General features: G+C 43.6%; 1 protein-coding gene across 1 annotated transcript in view; it reads right to left on the bottom strand.

Moving 5' to 3' along the window:
- Positions 1–6379: 6379 nt before the first annotated feature.
- Positions 6380–23689, bottom strand: part of vps8 (VPS8 subunit of CORVET complex) — a 152297-nt gene continuing 134987 nt past the window's right edge. The window contains exon 45 of the mRNA XM_081360455.1: positions 6380–6577. Coding sequence (XP_081216581.1) covers positions 6434–6577 — 144 coding nt within the window. The 3' untranslated portion in view covers positions 6380–6433. The remainder of the gene's footprint in view (positions 6578–23689) is intronic.

Raw genomic sequence — 23689 nt, 5'->3', positions numbered from 1 at the left:
ACTTAATTATATTATTACACTGTAACAAGGACATCTTAAAATAAAGCGTAACAAAAAATATAATATTTTCAATGCTATATATATATATATATATATATATATATATATAGGCCTACTGGCGACAGTGTCTTTTTTAGTCACATTTGTGATTATAAACCTAGTCCACCTCATGTAGATTAGGCCCTGTTTGCAGATGCACTCAAATATTTATTACATTTTTTTTTAGCATTCTATTAAAATGTATCTCCTATTTTGTGGTGTTAGCATCAAACACCTTGCCAAGTCTGAGAAAATGAACTGTATAGTCTCATGTGCAGCAATAATAATTCAAAAGCATTGCAGAGATCTCAACCTCACTCAGGCGTTGTGTTTGTCCACTTGGGAATCTTGATGACACCCATTGCATTTTAAGAGGGGTTAAACAGCTTTTAATATTCCTCACTGATTCAGGCTCAATTAAAGGGAAAGTAATATTACAAATCCCTTGCCTTTTACATCAAAATCCATGCCATGGCAACATCCACAGAACATTATGTATTCCCATTTAAGGCAAAAAAACAAAAACAAAAACAACGGAGGAATGGAAAGTCAGCAAATTGCTTTTGAAAAATACGCCATTGAAAGACTGCACTTGAAGCAAAGTCTGCTTAATGCGTTTTTAAAAAGAAACACCAACACTGCACTTCACAGCTCTCTGCACTTGATTTTGTGTCCAACCGTTTATTTTTTTTATATTTATGAAGTACTCTCTTCAAAACCAGATCAATACAGTGCAATATGATGCCAGTTCTTCTCTATTCCTCTCTCTCTCTCTGTGCTTTACAGAGTAAAGGATATCTTTTAAAAGAAAAAGGCTCATGAAACATGTCTTGCTGGAATAAACAAGAGTTTTTGTAGTGGTAATGAGGATGTGCTCTTTTAAAAGGCTTCAATATTTATGATTCAGTGAGATTACACTATTAAACTACAATGCATCAAACATCTTAATGTGGCAGGCATAGCATCCATGCATAGTTGGCATATACCGTACAGAAAAAAACAGGACTATTTTTTTAAACTAAATAATTAAACACATTACACCTCAGAAATGCTTTAAAAATGGTTAACCTCATAACGCGCAACTGAGAGTATGAAAGGTCACTTTGGAAAACTTTTCACGAATGACCCGTAATAATTTCTTGCCCCGAATGCACATTTGTTAGGTTCCCCGCAGCACTTTAGAGACACAGGTCGAGGCTCAGCACAATCAGAGGGATTTAAAGCCGTCATCGAAAAACACTCCATCCTTTTGATTCGCTCTCTTCCGCTGCCCACACATATAAACGCTCACCGGCACACTTAGAAATAGCCTTTTATCCAGGGTGTTCAAAGTGCGTACGTGTGTATTAAATGTGGAAAGTGAGGTGGAAGCAGTCATGCTGCTGCTGAACAGCTTAGGGAACATTAATGCTGTATGTATAGAAGTGTAGGTGGAAACATAACTTGCAGTCCTTACTTCAAGAGGCGTTCTTGATGTGGCCGTGTTGGTTGCCATCTCCTGTGCTAATTGATGGGAACCAACAGGAAGACACTATAACTATCAATGTATCTACACAAAATGCACTCACAGCTGCATCAACAGGGCAGTGTTTGCGGTGCATCTCTGTGCCTTACACTGTTTGGGACACTGAAATGAGCTTTTGAAGAGAGAACAATCCTATCTCAGAGGCTGTAGGGGAACAACGCAAGCTCTTTATTGCTTAAAGAACTCTGTGTATCTGGTCTCTAGCACACACATCTAACTGTTTCCTGTGCAAGTAACTGTATATTGGAATCAATGATACTGATGTAGATGCACTTTGTTCGCCAGATGAGAATGTTCAACCTGCTTACTTGACAGTGAATATTATCTGGTTTTATTCAACGACCAAATTTGACAAAAAAGGCCACAATGGACCATCAGGGACCTCCGTGAAGTTGGCACCCCATAAAACGAAATACTTTCCAAAACTATGCCATTCGTTTGTGCTGCGTTTGTGCTGATTTGTGCCGCAAAAACCAACGTTTGTGCTGGTTTCGTGTTTGAGATATTGAACATTATTTTTTGGGTTGCGTGACGTCACTCTCCACCCCATGTCCTTCAAATCGCTCCAAACCGGTGTCATTCGTTTGTGCTCGGTTTGTGCTGGTTTGTGCCTTTAAAACAAACACTGTATCTGTTTTCCTTTCGCAGATATAACAAATTTAATTCGGGAGCTGTGACGTCACTCTCCACCCCACATCATCTAAATCGCTCCAAACCGGTGTCGTTCGTTTGTGCTCGATTTGTGCTGGTTTGTGCCGTTAAAATAAACACTGTATCTGTTTTCCTTTCGCAGATATAACACATTTAATTCGGGAGCTGTGACGTCACTCTCCACCCCACCTCATCTAAATCGCTCCAAACCGGTGTCGTTCGTTTGTGCTCGATTTGTGCTGGTTTGTGCCGTTGAAAGAAACAGTGCAACTACGATCCCCTCTTAAATATAAAAAAAAAATAAACTTTTTAAGTAGCCTACAGTTACGTAACTGTCCATATGGTCCAAATCGTTGCAAAACTGTGCCGCTCGTTTGTGCTTGATTTGTGCCGGTTTGTGCCGTTACGATGAACATTGTATCATTTCCCCCTCCTTAGAAATAACACATTGGATTCGGGACAGTGACGTCACTCTCCACCCCATGCCGTCCAAATCGCCCCAAACCGGTGCTTTTTGTTTGTGCTCGATTTGTGCTGTTTTGTGCCGTAGAAAGAACCATCATAAATGATTCCATTCTTTAGACATCACAAAATATTTGGAGGAGTAGTAACGACACGCAAGCAAGCCGCGCTCTCCATCCATCTCGTCTACAAACCAGGGGTGCGTTTCCCGAAAGCATCGTTGGCCAACTATGGTCGCAAGTTCATCGCAATGTCCATTGAACTCTATTGGTAACGACGGAACTTGCGACCATAGTTGGCCAACGATGCTTTCGGGAAACGCACCCCAGTCCGGTTCGTTTGTGCTCGCACAGGGCCGCAGCTGTCAGTGTTCTTTTCTTTAGATATGGGAATGTTTTATTTTAGATTTGTGCTATTGACATTTGGTCTTTATATTATCACCAATGCACTACGATATGTAATGTATAGGCTACTGTCACTACTCTGGCTTTAAGCTACGTGTGACTGAGGCTTAATTTTGTATTAAAATAAATTAAAATAACCAATAAAAAAAAGTAGGCTATTAAAAAAAATTGTGTAGTGTCTTAAGTTTTCTGAATAGGCCTAATTTTAACAGCTAGTGCCTGTTTGTGCTGTAAAAAGTTTCGTTTGTGCTGCTTCGGTTTTTTAGATATTAAAATCTGTCTATTATAATCTGTAAAATCTAAAATATAAAAAATTTGGTCATTCTGTTGGCACTCAGGGCACTCCAAATTCAACCCAAATAGGCTCGTTCGTTTGTGCTTCGTTTGTGTTGGTTTGTGCCGGTATAATTTCCGTTTGTGCTGCATCGGCCTTTAAAATATTAGGCATAGACAATGACGTCGTTTGTGCTGGTTTGTGCTGCAAAACGTGTCGTTTGTGTTGTGCTGCTTCGGTTTTTTAGACATTAAAATTATATTTTTTGGTCATTTTGAGGTCACTCAGGTTTCACGGTTTCCACAAAAAAATATTAAACATAAAAAAAATAAATAAAAAAACAAGCAATGTTTAGGCCTATTAAACATTGATAAAATATAAGAGCCTTTCTTAACTGAGCAGTGAGCACCAATAATAATTGAGCACAAAATCAACATCTTACGATTTCTGAAGAATAATGTGACATTGAAAACTGGAGTAATGATACAGAAAATTCAGCTTTGACATTACAGGAATAAATTACATTTTAATTACATTAAAACTGAAAAAATATCACATTAAAATATCTAGGCTATTTATAGGCTAATCGTTTTTCACAATATCAGCAGTGTTGTGCAAGTTACTTCCAAACTGTTATACATTATACTTTGTTACTTTTAGCAGCACAAACCAACACAAACGAAGCACAAACGAACGAGCCTATTTGGGTTGAATTTGGAGTGCCCTGAGTGCCAACAGAATGACCAAATTTTTAATATTTTAGATTTTACAGATTATAATAGATTCATAGATTTTAATATCTAAAAAACCGAAGCAGCACAAACGAACCGGACTGGGGTGCGTTTCCCGAAAGCATCGTTGGCCAACTATGGTCACAAGTTCCGTCGTTACCAATAGAGTTCAATGGACATTGCGATGAATTTGCGACCATAGTTGGCCAACGATGCTTTCGGGAAACGCACCCCTGGTTTGTAGACGAGATGGATGGAGAGCGCGGCTTGCTTGCGTGTCGTTACTACTCCTCCAAATATTTTGTGATGTCTAAAGAATGGAATCATTTATGATGGTTCTTTCTACGGCACAAAACAGCACAAATCGAGCACAAACAAAAAGCACCGGTTTGGGGCGATTTGGACGGCATGGGGTGGAGAGTGACGTCACTGTCCCGAATCCAATGTGTTATTTCTAAGGAGGGGGAAAAGATACAATGTTCATCGTAACGGCACAAACCGGCACAAATCAAGCACAAACGAGCGGCACAGTTTTGCAACGATTTGGACCATATGGGGTGGACAGTTACGTAACTGTAGGCTACTTAAAAAGTTTATTTTTTTTATATTTAAGAGGGGATCGTAGTTGCACTGTTTCTTTCAATGGCACAAACCAGCACAAATCGAGCACAAACGAACGACACCGGTTTGGAGCGATTTAGATGAGGTGGGGTGGAGAGTGACGTCACAGCTCCCGAATTAAATGTGTTATATCTGCGAAAGGAAAACAGATACAGTGTTTGTTTTAACGGCACAAACCAGCACAAATCGAGCACAAACGAACGACACCGGTTTGGAGCGATTTAGATGATGTGGGGTGGAGAGTGACGTCACAGCTCCCGAATTAAATTTGTTATATCTGCGAAAGGAAAACAGATACAGTGTTTATTTTAACGGCACAAACCAGCACAAACCGAGCACAAACGAATGACACCGGTTTGGAGCGATTTGAAGGACATGGGGTGGAGAGTGACGTCACGCAACCCAAAAAATAATGTTCAATATCTCAAACACGAAACCAGCACAAACGTTGGTTTTTGCGGCACAAATCAGCACAAACGCAGCACAAACGAATGGCATAGTTTTGGAAATTATTTCGTTTTATGGGGTGCCAACTTCACGGAGGTCCATCACCTCTGCTGAGCGGATTGTTGGTGCCTCCTCAACCATAGTCCATGTTTTGTACACTTCTAAAGAGAGGTAAAAGAAAAGAACAACTGCTGTTTCATTGTCATCAAATAATTGAATGTGGGGTTAAAATCACATTATAAAATAAAAAAAAATTCTCCAAAACACGTTGGCCACAATTATTGGCACCCCTAGAATTTTTTTTGAGAGTAAAATTATATTCCTATTAATGCTTACATTTTGTAGCACACCAGGGTGACTACAGTAAGAACATGAAACTGTCCAGCTATGACTTCTTGTTTCACATGAGTATAAATATGAGGAAACACAAAGGCCAAATTCCCTTAATCATCCGTCACAATGAGTAAAACCAAAGAATATAGTTCTGATGTGCAGCAAAAGATTCTTGAGCTTCACAAAATAGAAAGTGGCTGTAAGAAAATAGCTAAAGCATTGAACATTCCCATTTCCACCATCAGGGCAATAATTAAGAAGTTCCAATCAACTAAAGAGGTTACGAATCTGCCAGGAAGAGGACGTGTGTTTATTGTCTTAATGGACGGTGAGGAGGAAAGTTTGAGTGGCCAAAGACTCTTCAAGGATCACAGATGGAGAATTGCAGAGTTTAGTTGAATCTTGGGGTCAGAAAGCCTACAAAGTTTTATCAAACAGCACCTACATTGTTTGGAAGGGTTTCAAGAAAAATCCTCCTCGCTCATCCAAAAACAAACTGCAGCATATTTAGTTGTCAGACACGACTGGAACTTCAGAAGGGACCTGACTATGGACAGATGAAACAAACGACAACGAAAAAAGCTTTTTGGCAGCAAACCCACAGGATGGGTTTGGTGCAAACAGGGATAAAAAATACCCCATGCCCACAGTTAATATACTACTGGATCTTTATTGTTGTGGGTCTATTTTTTTGCTAGAGGTCCTGGACATCTTGTTCAGATGCATGGTATCATGGATTCTAGCAAATACCAACAAATTTACTTTAGTATATTACAGATGTGGTGTCAATTAATTTATATCATCTAATTTGACACTGCAAAAACTGGAGAAGTGTGGTGTCATTGCTAAGCATTTGCTAGTTTGTTAAAACATAAAATCACAAACATGAGTTCTGTACAGACATGGTAGTGCTTTATTAAAGGTTTGTAACAGTGGGCGGACTCATCTACTCTTCCACCAGTGGTGGTGGAGAAAGCTTTAACTGGAAGTTCTCGCTGTGATAAATACTTCCTGTTCCTGGAGGGGCAGGATTCGACAGACCGGCCCTCTCATTGCCATGAGAATGGGTGAGTTCTGTCAGAACGGCAAGCTGAAAAACAAAGAAAACGGAAATGAAAAGTGTGGCAGGGCAAAGGTAGAAAAACAATTAATAATAATTCAAATAATAGTTCAAATAGTAATTAATTACAATCACAACAAAAATCAACAACAATAATATTAATGATATTTTATAATACTAAAATGTATACAATATTAATATATAGTAATTAATACAATAATATTAATATGCAACAATAATAATAATTATTATTATTATCAAAACATTTTCCTTAATATTGAGTAAGACAGCACAGGTCAGTGCATAGAAACATTTGGAGAAAAAAAAAAAAGAACTGTGCAAATCTTTCATTATGCTGCCATAGCCACATTGAAGCTATAGTTGCCATGTGGCAAACAAGTAAAAATTATACCTTTTTAACAAATGAAGTGTGTTAAAAGCTTTTTACTGTGTCTCAATGTGCTTTCCCTTTGATTTTGTTTGCGGAGTACAAGGTCAACATCTTAAAATGTAGGGTTTATTGCCCCATTACACCCGGCATTCACCCAAAAAGGAAAATTCTGTCACCTTCATGTCATTCCAAAGCTGTTTTAATTTCTTAGAATTTAATATTTCATTGTAAATGTTCAGCAAATCATGATGGTTACCATCATTCTTTAAAATATCTTCATGTTCCACAGAAGAAAGAAAGTCATACAGATTGGAATGACATGAGGATGAGTAAATGCATTTTTGGTTGAAGTATCCCTTTACCACGAATTTCATACAGCACTTCATGCCATTTAACCTTTTATTTATCTATTGACAACTGAAGCAATCTGTTGGTGTTGGTGATATGTTTAGTTGAAGCTATGAAGTAAAATGAGTGAGAAATACAGAACAGTGTAAAAGACCTAAATGCAGACTCCCACCATCCAACCCCCCACTCATTAGCAGTACAGGCCTGTGCAGAGTCACTCATTAATGTGTATTTTCAGCAGGGACCTCGTTATGGCCAGAGCAATCAATGAGCATTTAACCAAACTGCATGAATCAAACGGCATAATCTATCCTTCTCTCTCCAGCTTCACTTTGAAGACCTCCTTTGCATCTTTACCTTCTCCTTCCCTCTCTGATCTCACTCATACTCCCATCCACTCCCACTCGAGTCATTCCTTTCCTTTTCATGTGGACATACCAACTTTTCAGCCATAAACTAATTTCATTTCACTCTTTTACTGTCTTTCTTCTGCTGTTTATTAGCAGTCTTTAAAACAGACTACCATTTCTAAGCCCTAGTTCTAATTCTTTTTTCTTTCGGTTCCCTATCTCAACCGGACACCTGCTAAGCGAAGGCCTCGGAGAGTGACAGGGATAAAAGCAAACACAGACACAGAAAGCATGTCAGTGGCTAATCACAACCCCCATACTGTTAGCAAACAGGCTAATCACAGAGTATGAAGTCTGGACACATCTAATTCCAGCAACAGTCTCTCTCTCTCAAACATACCTTACTATGAGCAATTATCCACTCTGTGGAAGAGCCTAGCATTAGATACTATGGCAACCATGTTTCATTTTCAGTTTTTACTACAGCTATCCACCTTATTCCTACGTCCCATGACGCTTTGCGTGAATTATGGGTGTAACTTCCGTTAAGCTGTAAACTATCAGTGAAAAGGCTCGCTCTATGAACGTAAAATGTTAAAAAAGTGTCACAATGAGATGACATTAATCTACTCACCCTTCAACCATCTAACATTAAAAGGAAATTTAAAAGTGTAAAAGCATCAACAAGGTATTTCAACAGACCGAATAACCCCAAAAGCGCGAGTCTTTCCACAGCAATAATGGACGGGTTAACTATCACTGTAGTAATATACTGTACATCTGGATTATGTAACTTATGTTGCCTTAATCAAAAATGTTCATTAACTTTAGCATTACGTGATACTATTTCAAAGTGATTTCCGTCATTTTGACAGAATATAAATTGCATTTACCTGTGAAAACAAACCTGGGAAGAGACGTGAGGATTTGAGGAGAATAACGAGAGAATCTTCGTGCATTCCAGTGAATTATTAATAAAAATAATAATTTATATTAATAATATATCATAAATTAAATTCGGGAGACCACAATGTGCAGTATATGTTGTCCTTTTTCATACTTTTACAGCGGATTGCAAAGGGAAAAAAGAAAATAATCACGAGGAAAAGAAAGCAGCGACTGAAAAGAGCTCTTGCCATATATAATCTTGTTATAACATGTCACGTAAAAATACCAAGTATAACATTATTCTCATGATGTCTGAAAATTAATCATGAAGGAAAATTGACAGCTCATCCAGTCAAACTGACGGATCAGCTTTATTTGTAGGGCAACCTTATGATTTGAAATGATTTGTTACAGCCTTTTTGAGTAGAAGTTCCCCAAACCGGAAGTGCCACCCATAATTCAAAACGCAGTAAGGTCGTCAGGAATAAGGTGGATAGGATAAACATATAGACATGTTTGTTTGTCTGTTTGTTTAAGGAGGAAATAGTTGCTTCTATAAGAAAGAGACACCACAACATATCTGTATGTGTATTCATGTGTTGTACTTCTGAATGCGCTAGCTTGTGATGGCGTTTCAGGTTGAGTCATATATGGAGGCGCTGTATGAAAAGTACGCCTTTGTGAGAAAACTATGGTGTATTATTTTATAACAGTGGTGGAGAGCTCTCAAAGTGTTGAATATGAAAAAGGACAAATACAATGCTGTGTGCCTACTGTAAATTCCATACGTGGATAAGGGTGAAGTGTGACAAAGCAAGCAATTTTCCAGAACCGCCAATTCACATAGATATCGAGCTGTTGATATTACTGGAGGCCGAGTACAAGAAAAAAAAAAAAAAAAAAAAAAACTTGCTAGGGGTCTGAAATACAGCAATTCATATTTCTTTGAAAATTCTTTGCTGTACAACATTTTCTAACAATAAATCTGTGACAGACAGACAGAGACAGGTGGACAAGACAGAAATAAATAAGTAAAATAAATATTCAATCAATAAGGTCACACTTGTGAGTTGAAGTATTCTAGAATTTTGTATTCTAGTGTGAGGGAGATAATTTGTAATACAGTATATGAATGTTTCTATGTGTGGTCATAATGATTATTGTTATGCTGCAGGTAGACTTTCTCTCTCATCAAGTGTCTGGTTTGACGAGACATCATATTTGGCCCTGGGATGAAGGCATGAGAGAAAACAAAAAGACAAAAAAATAGAAAACAAAATCACTATGCTCCCTCATGTGCCCTCACCTCTACAGAAATATAAGGGTGATGCTTAATTTAGGGGGACCATGGGATGATTTTAAATGAGAAAATAACGACAGTTCAGATAATTCACTCAAAATTGAAAATCTGACATCATTTACATCAAACACAAATTAAAGGAGAACTCCGGGCAATTTTTAAGTTAATCTTGATCGTTAGACCTTTGTGAGTACTGTCTATAGAAAAAAAAAAAAAAAAAAACGAACCGGATCAGTGCTTGCAACACGGAGCTACTACAGCTAATGTCCAGAGCTCCCACTCAGCTATAACGGCAGTTATGGGGGTATATACATAAAGGGTGTCTTTGTGCCTGTTATTAAAATGTCTGTCCAACATGAACAGGGCCCTTACATGACAACAAGATGTGTTTAGCAACTTAGCCATTGTTTAAATTCACGTAAAATAGTGTTTTAGCCGGCTAGCTGTAGTCTCGCGCTGAAGTCCCGTGGGAACTCAGTTGTAGCCGGAAAAAGGTAAACAACAGTGCGCAGGTCGGAGGAGCGTCGTGTGTGTGAAGAGTGATGATCGGAGTTGCTCACAAGTGAAGAAGAAATGGTTTGCGTTTGTGCCGTTCCGAATTGTGGCAACAGAATGCTAATCAAAAGAGTTTGTTGGAACTGATTAATTGATTGTAATATTAATTTAGCTACCTCAAGTTAATCCAATTAACTGACCCAAATATTAATAATTAATCATAATTGATAATTATTAATATTTCCCCTTTGAGCTAACTTGTTACATGTTCAAGCTTCAAGACATAAATAAAAAATAATCCATATTAATCAGGTGGGTTAATCTAAGTCTTCTGCAGAAACATGATTAATTTATATGATGAACAGATTTAATTTCAGCTACAAACAAAACATAAAAATCTACTTGGAGCTTTAAAGGCCAAGATCAGCTCTTGTAGGCCATGTAAAAAACATTTATTTTAACAAAGATGAAACATTTTCAAACATGTTTAAGTAGTCAAAAGTGCCCCTAAAAAACACACCCATATAGTCTATCAAATGCCTTTCTCCATCCTCATTCTGTCCTTTCACCTCTCTTCAATCTTGTCCTCCTCATTCATTTACTCTGAACACCCTCCACCAATTCATTACTTCTGATATTTCATTACCCTCCCATCCTTCCCTCTCAACACAATCCCTCTCCTTCAGCTGTATTTCTCTCTATCGCACGCTTGTCTCATCCCTCTCCATACACCTCCTTTTCCAGCCTTCATCTGTCTTCTTCCTGGAACTGCTGCACTGAAGGAAAATGGACCGACTGGGACCTCAAAGAGAGCAATCAAAGCTCAGAGACACCCTGACAACCTCCCCCACACACACATAGAGATTTCAGAGAGACTCTTAAACAAGGCACACACAAACATGAACATAAGGCATGCACATCTTTCATTACCTGGTCAAAATCAAATGTTCCAGTAAGCTTAATCAGCAGGTCCAGAATGTTCAGACAGCACTTCAAAAACCCCACACACACACACTTCAAAAACCCCACACACACACACTTCAAAAACACACACACACACACACACACACACACACACACACACACACACACACACACACACACACACACACACACACACACACACACACACACACACACACACACACACACACACACACACACACACACACACACACACACTCTATCTCTCTCTCTTGCTGACATAATCACAACTAGAGTTTATTGCCAGCACCTGCCTGGAAGCCTTCTCATTAATGCTATAAAGGAACACACAAACACACACACATTTGTATTCTCAGGAGTTGGGAGTGGCTCTTTAAAAACATCAACACTCTATCTGTTTTTCACTTCTCATTTTAATTAATCTCTCTCTCAAATACACACACACACACGTTCAATCTGTTCAGCTCAGTTTCTTAATGCAAATCCAAATTTCATAATCTCCACACAGACAATGGAACAACGGGAGACACTAACCACACATGCACAAACGCACACCTTGTCTGACGCTCTGGTCTTTTTTCCTATCCACTCATCCTCTGAAACCATTTACGGTTTAATTAAAGAGCTCAGAACGGGGCTGTGCAGTTCTGCTGTGTTAATTATGGGAAGTCTATTGGGAATGTGTATGTGTGTGTGCTGACCAAACAGTTCTAATAAAACTCTTGAGGACGCTTGTGTGAGTAACTGAGGGATTGGCACAAAAGACTGATGTGTTTACCCGACTCTCGGCCTCATGGGAGATGGCCATGTCAATTCATGTCCCACCCTAAAGCTCTGCAGGAAAAACATCCACTGTCCAAGTTTGTGGTCGGTAGGAATTTTTTGTTTTTGAACACTCGTATGCACATCAAGGCTGCATTTATATGGTCAAAAGTACAATAAATACTGTAATATTCTGAAATATTACTTCTGTATTTTAAAATATTTTAAATTGCTATTTATTCCTGTGATAGTAAAGCTGAATTTTCAAGAGCCATTAACAAGACCATTAGTCTTCAGTGTCATATGATCCTTCAGAAATTATCCTAATATGCCGATTTAGTGCTCAAGAAGCATTTATTATATAATCTATGTTGAAAAAAGTTGTGCTGCTTAAAATATAAGGTGGCCTATATTTTTCAGATATTTTTGGATGGAGCGAGATGGGGCAGAGGGTGCTTGTGGAACACAGGGACAGTGAGGAGAAAGCCAAGCAGGTCAAACGTACACTACAAAAAGTCACATATTTAAAGGCAAATGTCTGGATTTTATTTACCAGAACTACAAGTGTCAAAGACAGTGAGGCAAACAGCTCAGTAGAGGAAGCTACAGTTCATAGTGAAGACATTCAAACAGGAAAAACAAAACAAAACAAAAAACAATAAATTTAATCACAAAGATAAAAGGGTTGTGTTATGAAATATGTCAAATTGTTCCTCAGTGTTTTGAGGAGGGATGCCTGAAGATCTAAAGTGGTCAGTTATCTGGGTTATTCCAAATCTGGCTTTTCAAACATATTTTTCTTTATCTCACGTATTTTTCTTTATCTTTATCTCACTATATTTAATTTATTCTTCCAGCTTTGATCAAACTCGGAGTCTATGATGGTTGGTGTTTGTTTAGACCTTCCAGCCTTTGTTTAGACTGGAAGGAAGCGTAGCGTATATAAAATAAAGCATATATACATACATACATAGATGCAAAAGCCTCTAAGTGCCATGTGAAATTTTCTTCTAGAGTGATCATTTTTATCAAGCTCGTATTATTTAAGTTCAGTAATTTCACTCAAATGACAATTAATAGGTAATCTTCACTGCCATTTAAGTGAAATTACTGAACTTATACAAGCTTGATAAAAATAATCATTCTAGAAGAAAATTTCAGATGGCACTTAGAGGCTTTTGCATCTGAACTCTTCATGTTACCGGCAAAGTGTGTAATCCGGCATTCTATAGAATGCCTAGGTAATGTATAGAATTAGGTAATGTATTTTTTGCAAAAAACATCAGGAATTCGCCTAGGCATTCTATATAATACCGGGATTTCACACTTTGCCGGTAACACATATATATACTGTATATACACATATAGACTTTGTTATAACAAGGGAGAATGGTCAAGTAAAACTATGATATACTGTGTATATATATTATGCTTTATTTTATATACGCCTATGTATGTATATGTATATACATGCTTTATTTTATATACGCCTATGTATGTATATGTATGTATATATATATATATATATATATATATATATATATATATATATATATATATATATATATATATATATATATATATATACACACACACACACACACACACACAGTATATATATTAGGGGTGTAACGATACACATATTCGTATTGAACCGTCCGGTACGAGGCTTTCGGTTCGGTGTTCGGTACGCATTTTCAAACAACGGTTCGTTGGACCATTTTTCTTGCCGTGTCGACCAAAATGTCGTTATTTCAAACGTAGGCGGGTCGCGTGTGGCAAGCGCGCTCATAGAGACGCTGGCGCGACCACAACATTGTCCAACATCAAATGGCAAACGTAAGGTAAGCGGAACGAAACTGAGCTACTCGTTATTGTGTGGTTGAAGGACCGTTTATCAGTTTGGACCAAAGCAGCGCGAGCCGATCTTGATCAAGCGACACTGTTACTACACAGCGCTGAGAGATCCAGTAAAGAAATCATTTTAATTCGCCACTTAAGTAATAACATTGCTGCGAGATCTAGTGACAAACATTCACATTTCTCCGTTATTAACGGATCAAACAGCGCGTGGAAACCAGGAAGAAACATTGTGCCATGAATGAACTATCCAGTGTCCACAGATCTGCAACATTCACCATGGATTTACTGTAGTAACACTAACTGCAACCATGGAAGTTTGGCAGGAATAGTAGGTTATAATGCTTTCAAGTAACATTACGTCGGTTTTATTTTAACATTATGAATAAAATTGCTGCCCTCAAATGTTACTAAAATAAACCTGTTTATAACTACTACAATATTAGACTACATTTCATTTTTTCCAAGGAGCTGTTTTGTTTTATATGCTCCTAAGAAGAGTCAATTATAGCTCCATCATTGCTCAAAGTAAAAAAATAGTTAGTTAGATTTAAAAAAATAAATAAAAATTATCTGGCATTTCTTTCTTTTTGCCGTATATATATATATATATATATATATATATATATACATTAGGGTGCATCAAATTTGAATGGGAAATTTTAATTTCAAAATATCAATTTGGCTGGCATTGCATTTTGTTCCAATTAACATAAAAATGACTTTTGCAAAGTTTTGAGGAATTCCATTGAGATTTAGGGGTGCCACCTAACACATGAACTTTGGCGAAATTTCAAAAAATGTGCAATTTTTAGTCTAATTGCCAAAAGGTTGACCTGGAAATGTTGAGTACAGTGAACTTTTATACAGTAACATGTTCTATAGGGTTATCAAAGTAAAAGTTGTTTGTTTGAACCCTTTGGGCAACTTGGGCATTTCTCAGAATTCAACTTTCAAGATTCTCCATTCATTTGTCCTATAGACAAAATGAATGGAGGTCAATGGGACATGTTCACGTGGCATTACCCTGTTAATTTACTGTAACAATTACAATGCTACTCTCAATACACATGAGACATCTACAGTGGGGAGAACAAGTATTTGATACACTTCAGATTTATCAGGTTTTCCCACTTACAAAGCATGTAGAAGTCTGTAATTTTTATCATAGGTACTCTTCAACTGTGAGTGATGGAATCTAAAACAGAAATCCAGAAAATCACATTGTATGATTTTTAAGTAATTAATTTGCATTTTATTGCATGACATAAGTATTTGATACATCAGAAAAGCAGAACTTTGGTACAGAAACCTTTGTTTGCAATTACAGAGATCATACATTTCCTGTAGTTCTTGACCAGGTTTGCACACACTGCAGGAATTTTGTCCCACTCCTCCATACAGACCTTCTCCAGATCCTTCAGGTATCGGGGCTGTCGTTGGGCAATACAGACTTTCAGCTCCCTCCAAACATTTTGTATTGGGTTCAGTTCTGGAGGCTGGCTTGGCCACTCCAGGACCTTGAGATGCTTCCTACGGAGCCACTCCTTAGTTGCCCTGGCTGTGTGTTTCGGCCCATCTTCAATGCTCTTACTGAGGGAAGGAGGTTGTTGACCAAGATATCGCGATACATGGCCCCATCCATCCTCCCCTCAATACGGTGCAGTCGTCCTGTCCCCTTTGCAGAAAAGCATCCCCAAAGAATGATGTTTCCACCTCCATGCTTCACGGTTGGGATGGTGTTCTTGGGGTTGTACTCATCCTTCTTCTTCATCCAAACACAGCGAGTGGAGTTTAGACCAAAAAGCTCTATTTCTGTCTCATCAGACCACATGACCTTCTCCCATTCCTCCTCTGGATCATCCAGATGGTCATTGACAAACTTCAGACGGGCCTGGACATGCGCTGGCTTGAGCAGGGGGACCTTGTGTGCGCTGCAGGATTTTAATCCATGACGGCGTAGTGTGTTACTAATGGTTTTCTTTGAGACTGTGGTCCCAGCTCTCTTCAGGTCATTGACCAGGTCCTGCTGTGTAGTTCTGGGCTGATCCCTCACCTTCCTCATGATCATTGATGCCCCACGAGGTGAGATCTTGCATGGTGCCCCAGACCGAGGGAGATTGACCGTCACCTAGAACTTATTCCATTTTCTAATAATTGCGCCCAGCCTAGCATCCCAGCCTTGTGCAGGTCTACAGTTTTATCCCTGATGTCCTTACACAGCTCTCTGGTCTTGGCCATTGTGGAGAGGTTGGAGTCTGTTTGATTGAGTGTGTGGATGGGTGTCTTTTATACAGGTTCTGAATTTTTGTTTTAGATTCCGTCTCTCACAGTTGAAGTGTACCTATGATAAAAATTACAGACCTCTACATGCTTTGTAAGTGGGAAAACATGCATAATCGCCAGTGTATCAAATACTTGTTCTCCCCACTGTATACTCTGAATATGTCATTGTCCACTCTAGAATACTGTTGATGTTAAGCTTAATAGTTTAGCTAACATAGATAGCTAACTGTGGTTAGCAAACTGTTGCTAGCTAACGTTAGCTAGATGTAATGAGCACCAAATACCTATAAATATGACTTAAATGACTTATGATAAATAAGTATACAAAGACAAAATTACAGATAATTATGTAATAATACATACCCAACACAGAAAGATCACCTCAAACAGAAAGATAATCTCAGTTCTCTTACGAGAGGTTCTCTCGTATTGCGTAAGGAACTTACGCTACGGGAAAAGTCATCTTTTCTCGAGATACTGAAGCCAAAAAATTATCCTTAATTTTCCATAATTTGTCAACGCAGTGCAGCAGGCGGCACAGCAGAGCTAGAGCAGGCAATACTGCGTGCTCATTGGCTGCCGCGCGGCAACTGCTTAAGCCTACCAGTGAGCCCCGCGTGACGTCACGCCCAATCAGGGCGCGCGCGCCCTCGCGCGTCACAGCCCGCCAGAAGGGGCGGCGTCAGAGCGTATAAAAACAGGGCTCGGAGGCTTAATTCTCTGATTTCTGTCTCTTCAGCGAAGCTCTTCGCATCGCTGCACTCTGAGAGAAGCCGTCGCCGTCGAATCCAGCAACGAGCCAGCTTAGGACAGCCTGAGGAAGCCGGTCGATTCTTCGCCACCTTCAGCCTGCCGTGCCAGCTCAGCTATCCGGCGATATATCCTTTCTCGCTTGTTGTGTGTGTGTTTTTCTTACAGCACTCACTAAAAGAGCAAGGCGTTTGTTGCAAAATGCCTCGAGTTTCATGCGGTTCATGCCGCTCTCCGCTCAGCGACAGAGACCGCCACATGGTCTGCGCTCTCTGCCTGGGACGTGACCATGCAGCCGCTGCCTTGTCTTCGGGCGGCTGCGAAATCTGCGAGGAACTGCCGATGTCGACCCTGCGGGCTCAAATCGCCTTGTTCAATGCAGAACCCGCTCCAACTGTCTCCGGGCCGCGTAAGAAGAAACGCCGCTCGCAGAGACCACCGGAGCCGGAGATTCGAGCCAGGCCCTCGCCGGAGCACCTCCCGCGAGCCTCGCTCTCTCCCTCGCCTCCCCCGCTTCCCGACGCGCAGCCACCGGCTACGGCCCGCGATGCCGTCGCCTCTGAGGATGAAGCGGAAGTGGACGTGCTTCTGGACAGCTGCTCTCTTCTGGCGTCAGACAGCGAAGAGTGGTCCGGTTCACTCCGCTCTGCCTCGTCTTCGAGAGAATCTGGCAGGACCCACACCGGTGTGGACGCGGAGCTTTTCCGCCTCCTCACGACGGCAGTCGAGCGCTTAGGCCTCGAGTGGTCCCCGCCTGCGGTGCCTCCACCGAACAGGCTCGATGGATGCTTCCTGCCCAACCGCCGCCAGTCTACAGCGTCCAGACCAGCGCCTTTTCTGCCCGAGCTCCACGAGGAACTCTCCAAAGCGTGGAACGCTCCAGTTTCGGCCAGGCTCCGCTCTTCAGCCTCAGCTGCTCTCTCCCGAGTGGACGGAGCCGCGGAGAAGGGATACAACGACATCCCTCCGGTCGAACAGGCGGTCGCAGCGCACCTTTGCCCCCCATCCGCGAGATGGCGCTCAAAGTCTGCCCTCCCGTCCAAGGCCTGCAGGACTACTTCGGCGTTCGTCCACCGCGCCTTCTCGGCTAACGGACAGGCCGCTTCAGCCCTGCACACTATGGCGGTCCTTCAGGTCCTTCAGGCCGACCTCCTCCGCCAGCTGGACGAGAGGGGCCCCGACAAGTCCACCTTGACCGACCTGCGCAGCGCGACAGATCTCTCTCCGCGCTACCAAGGTAGCTGCACAAGCTATCGGTCGCTCAATGGCCTCGCTCACCGTCACAGAGCGCCACCTGTGGCTGACGCTAGCCGATATGGGAGAAGCAGAGCGGTCCGTCTTCCTTAACGCCCCGCTCTCCCCCACCGGCCTCTTCGGACCAGCAGTGAGTGGCCTCGTGGACCGGTTTACGGAGGTGCAGAAGGCATCACAGGCTATGAGCCTCTTCCTGCCTCGTCGCTCGAGCTCCGCTGCGGGCCGCTCTAACACAGAGCCTCCCGCACGCAGCTCTGCCCAGCGCTCTTCCCGCCCTCCGACCACACAGCAGCGCCAGCGCGGCCGCCCTAGGTCCCGCTCAACCAGCCAGCGCAGACCACCGCCCCCGCGAGGGCCTCGGCCTCGAGTCTCGCTGAAGTCCGAGCCTGCTAAGTCCTCCTAGCACTCGCCAGGAGGAAAAGACGGCCGGGTCCCGCTGCGGCCGGACCGCCGTCAAAATCCATCTGTCTTCCTCTGCCAGTCCCCTTAAAAAAGGCTACTGCTGTAGTGTTTTCAGCAGCCAACGAGCCAGTCTGTCGACTCACTCGCCTGCACTCAAACGCCGTTTTTACGGCGACCCAGATAAATCACAATACGAGCATAATATCTGGCCATTCGGCTCATGCCGACAGTGTTATGAGTGTAGTAAATATGCCCACAACCCAGTGTTCATTTCTACACACAAGCACAAACCCCCCTGTGTACTTTACAGAGCACACTCGCATAAAGCGCGCTCTCGCCGCTCGAGTGATAAGTGTAGAAAATGTGCCCGCTCACGAGTGCTCACAACCACACACTGCTCGCTCTGTCTCACGCATTCAGGGTTCAGATATCGCCACCGCCACCGGCCGTGTTTTAATAAAGAGTCCTGTGCCCGCTCCCCCGCGTTCACACTCTGCTGTAAACACTCACGCGCACTCTCCCAGCGCAATTTGGCCGGTCACTGCTATCAGCGAGTCCCCGTCTCGCAGCACTGTCTCAGCGCGCAGCGCGCGCCCGCCACTGCAGACTCCTCGTCCCGCGCTATGCGACGGGCGGGACTCAGAGGCCATTCGACCCCTAGCTATGAGTGCGAATGCATGGAAAGCTATCCCGGGTGTGTCGACATGGGTGCTGGACACGGTAATACAGGGCTATTCGCTACAGTTCAGTCGTCGGCCTCCGCGCTTTCTAGCCCGGACCGAAACGAAAGTGAACGCAGAAGCAGCCCATCTGCTGCATGCAGAGATAGCAAAGCTGCTGCGAAAAAAGGCGATAGAGAGAGTTCCTCCTTCTCTGACCGAGGCAGGCTTTTACAGCCGTTATTTCCTCGTGCCCAAGAAGGACGGCGGGCTCAGACCCATATTAGATCTGAGACATTTGAACAGAACCCTCATGAAGCGGCCGTTCAAAATGCTTACGACCAGGCAGATCCTCGCGCTAATTCGCCCGAGGGACTGGTTTATATCTCTCGATCTGAAAGACGCGTATATTCAAATCCAGATTATACCCCGTCACAGGCCATTCTTGAGATTCGCCTTCGACGGCCAGGTGTATCAATATACCGTCCTGCCGTTCGGCCTGTCCCTGGCACCTCGCACATTTACGAAGTGCATGGATTCAGCTCTCGCTCCCCTGAGAAAACGGGGCATGCGAATCCTGAACTATCTGGACGATTGGCTCATTCTAGCGCAGTCAAAAGAGGAACTTATCTCTCACAAGATAGCGCTACTCAGTCATCTGGAAAGCTTGGGTCTTTCGGTGAACTGGGACAAGAGCTCACTTATCCCCAGTCAGTCTATTTCCTTCCTAGGAATAGAACTGGACTCGGTGGCGATGACTGCCAGGCTGTCAGAACAGCGCGCGCGCTGTGTTCGACACCTCGCCGCATCCGTCCAAAAGGGCAGATACCTCCCTCTGAAACGTTTCCAAAGGCTGTTAGGCCATATGGCATCAGCCGCAGCGGTCCTACGGCTGGGTTTACTTCGAATGCGCCCGCTACAATGCTGGCTGAAATCGAAAGTACCCCGCGGAGCGTGGGTTTCGGGCAGTGCTCGAGTCAGCGTAACTCAGGTCTGTGTCTCAGCCCTGCAGCCCTGGCTAGCGCCCGAATGGTACCGTCAGGGAGTGACAATGGGAGCCATCTCACACCGCAAAGTGGTCTCGACAGACGCGTCCAACATGGGTTGGGGAGCGCTTTACGAGGGCAGACCGATCTGCGGCCCCTGGTCGGGCCCACAGCGGAACCTCCACATAAACTGTCTGGAGATGTTAGCGGTCGAGAAAGCTTTTAAGCATTTTCTCCCATATCTGCGGGGACACCACGTGCTAGTTCGCTCAGACAACATGTCAGTGGTGTCCTACGTGAACCGCCAGGGCGGACTCAGATCCAGAGCCCTGCGCGCTCTAACAGAACGCCTTTTGGTTTGGGCTCAGGGCTCGCTGCGCTCGCTGAGAGCCGCGCACGTGCCCGGGCACCTGAACGACGGCCCGGACAAACTGTCCAGGGACAATGTTCCCCCAGGGGAATGGGCGTTACACAGCCAGACGATACAGACGTTGTGGCTCCGCTTCGGCGAAGCGAAATTGGACCTTTTCGCCACAAGCGAGAACGCTCAGTGCAAAAGGTTCTTTTCGAAGAGCGAGGACGCGCTGGCCCAGGCTTGGCCCAGTGTCCCGTTTTACGCTTTCCCCCCGATCTCAATGCTGCCTCAGGTATTAGCGAAGATCAGGGAAACACGCTGCGAAGTGCTCCTCATAGCCCCGCACTGGGAGAACCAACCCTGGTTCCCGGAGCTGGTGAACATGTCAGACACAGCCCCGTGGCCGATTCCGGTGAGGAGAGACCTTCTCTCTCAAGCCCGGGGGTCAATTCTGCATCCCCATCCAGAGCACTGGTCTCTGCATGCGTGGGTAATCAACGAATATTCGTTGATTTGCCAGAAGGGGTAGTTAACACGATCTCGCAGTCCAGAGCCCCCTCGACGAGGCGGCTCTATGCGTCTAAATGGTCAGTGTTTAATAAATGGTGTGCAGGGAAGAGTTTGAACTCTCAGTCCTGTGGGGTTCCACAGGTTCTGAACTTCCTCCAAGAGCTCTTGGACGCGGGCAGGTCCCCCTCCACGCTCAAGGTATATGTTGCGGCGATTGCTGCGTTCGCCGACTCGGCGCGCGGCCGCGCACTTGGAAGAAACGAACTCGTTACCCGTTTCCTGCGAGGCGCCAGGAGGCTGAACCCTCCGCGGCCACCTTCGGTTCCGATATGGGATCTGTCTTTGGTCCTGGAGGCCCTTAAAGCTTTTCCCTTCGAGCCGCTAGACTCTGTGGGTTTCAAATACCTCACTTTCAAAACCGTTTTTCTGCTGGCCCTCGCCTCAGTAAAACGCGTGGGTGACTTACATGCGCTATCAGTCAGCGCGTCGTGTCTCGAGTTTGGACCTAACGACTCGTTAGTCATTCTCAAACCCAGCATGGCTATGTCCCTAAAGTGTTGGGTACTCCTTTCAGAGCACAGGTTATCTCCCTCTCAGCCCTGCTGCCGGCAGCCAGCGAGGTTGATAATAACCTCCTTTGCCCTGTTAGGGCGTTAAGGCTTTATATTACGCGCTCTGCAGCCTTCAGGCTCTCAGAGCAGCTCTTTGTTTCGTTTGGTGGGCGCACCAAGGGTCTCGCCGCCTCGAAACAGACGTTATCCAGATGGATAGTGGACGCTATCGCGACAGCATACGCGTCCAAAGACCTGCAGTGCCCTCTGGGCATACGGGCTCATTCCACCAGAGGCGTTGCCTCATCGTGGGCATGGTCCAGTGGGATTTCCATTTATGACATTTGTACGGCAGCGGGCTGGGCCTCCCCGTCTACATTTGTTAGGTTTTATAACCTGGAAGTTCCCGCCTTGCAGGCTAAACTTCTTGCAGTTTAAATCATGTGCATGCCCTGCTCATTTGCAGGCTGGATATTAGATTTGACTCTTCTGGTTGAGCCGCACTTTCAGGGAAAGCTCCTATATATATATGGACCGGCTGCGCCGCTCTGTTTCTCCCTATGGGTGCTTATGTACATGTGTCGGCCCGCATTGCTGGCCACCTCTCTCCCCACTCTTCACTCCCCGGGTCCCCCCCCCCCCTGGAGTGTGTGTGGATGCATGGCGCGCACGGCGTTGACAAAGGGTTCCCGTAGCGTAAGTTCCTTACGCAATACGAGAGAACCTCTCGTAAGAGAACGATACTTGGTTACTCACGTAACCTCGGTTCTCTCTAGAGAGGGAACGAGTATTGCGTTCCCTGCCGTGCTTGCGCCTCGAGCTCATGTCGCTTCATTCGACAGAAACCAGAGAATTAAGCCTCCGAGCCCTGTTTTTATACGCTCTGACGCCGCCCCTTCTGGCGGGCTGTGACGCGCGAGGGCGCGCGCGCGCCCTGATTGGGCGTGACGTCACGCGGGGCTTACTGGTAGGCTTAAGCAGTTGCCGCGCGGCAGCCAATGAGCACGCAGTATTGCCTGCTCTAGCTCTGCTGTGCCGCCTGCTGCACTGCGTTGACAAATTATGGAAAATTAAGGATAATTTTTTGGCTTCAGTATCTCGAGAAAAGATGACTTTTCCCGTAGCGTAAGTTCCTTACGCAATACTCGTTCCCTCTCTAGAGAGAACCGAGGTTACGTGAGTAACCAAGTATCGTTTTCTTGAGCTGTAGTATTGTTTACTTCAGATCTGCATTGTGACCATTGAGCACTGTTAAGCACTTTATCCTTAGCACTTTAGGGGTGTGGTCCTGGTCAAGACAATCTCCTGAACTCCAAACTGAATGTCAGAATGGGAAAGAAAGGTGATTTAAGCAATTCTGAGCGTGGCATGGTTGTTGGTGCCAGACGGGCCGGTCTGAGTATTTCACAATCTGCTCAGTTACTGGGATTTTCACGCACAACCATTTCTAGGGTTTACAAAGAATGGTGTGAAAAGGGAAAAACATCCAGTATGCGGCAGTCATGTGGGCGAAAATGCCTTGTTGATGCTAGAGGTCAGAGGAGAATGGGCCGACTGATTCAAGCTGATAGAAAAGCAACTTTGACTGAAATAACCACTTGTTACAACCGAGGTATGCAGCAAAGCATTTGTGAAGCCACAACACGCACAACCTTGAGGCGGATGGGCTACAACAGCAGAAGACCCCACCGGGTACCACTCATCTCCACTACAAATAGGAAATAGAGGCTACAATTTGCACTAGCTCACCAAAATTGGACAGTTGAAGACTGTTGCCTGGTCTGATGAGTCTCGATTTCTGTTGAGACATTCAGATGGTAGAGTCAGAATTTGACGTAAACAGAATGAGAACATGGATCCATCATGCCTTGTTACCACTGTGCAGGCTGGTGGTGGTGGTGTAATGGTGTGGGGGATGTTTTCTTGGCACACTTTAGGCCCCTTAGTGCCAATTGGGCATCGTTTAAATGCCAAGGCCTACCTGAGCATTGTTTCTGACCATGTCCATCCCTTTATGACCACCATGTAACCATACTCTGATGGCTACTTC

The sequence above is a fragment of the Scardinius erythrophthalmus genome (assembly GCF_964197995.2).
Source record: "Scardinius erythrophthalmus genome assembly, chromosome: 3".
NCBI classification, from domain to species: domain Eukaryota; kingdom Metazoa; phylum Chordata; class Actinopteri; order Cypriniformes; family Leuciscidae; genus Scardinius; species Scardinius erythrophthalmus.
The sequence above is the reverse complement of the archived record's forward strand: the minus strand, read 5'-3'. Positions and strand labels throughout refer to the sequence as shown.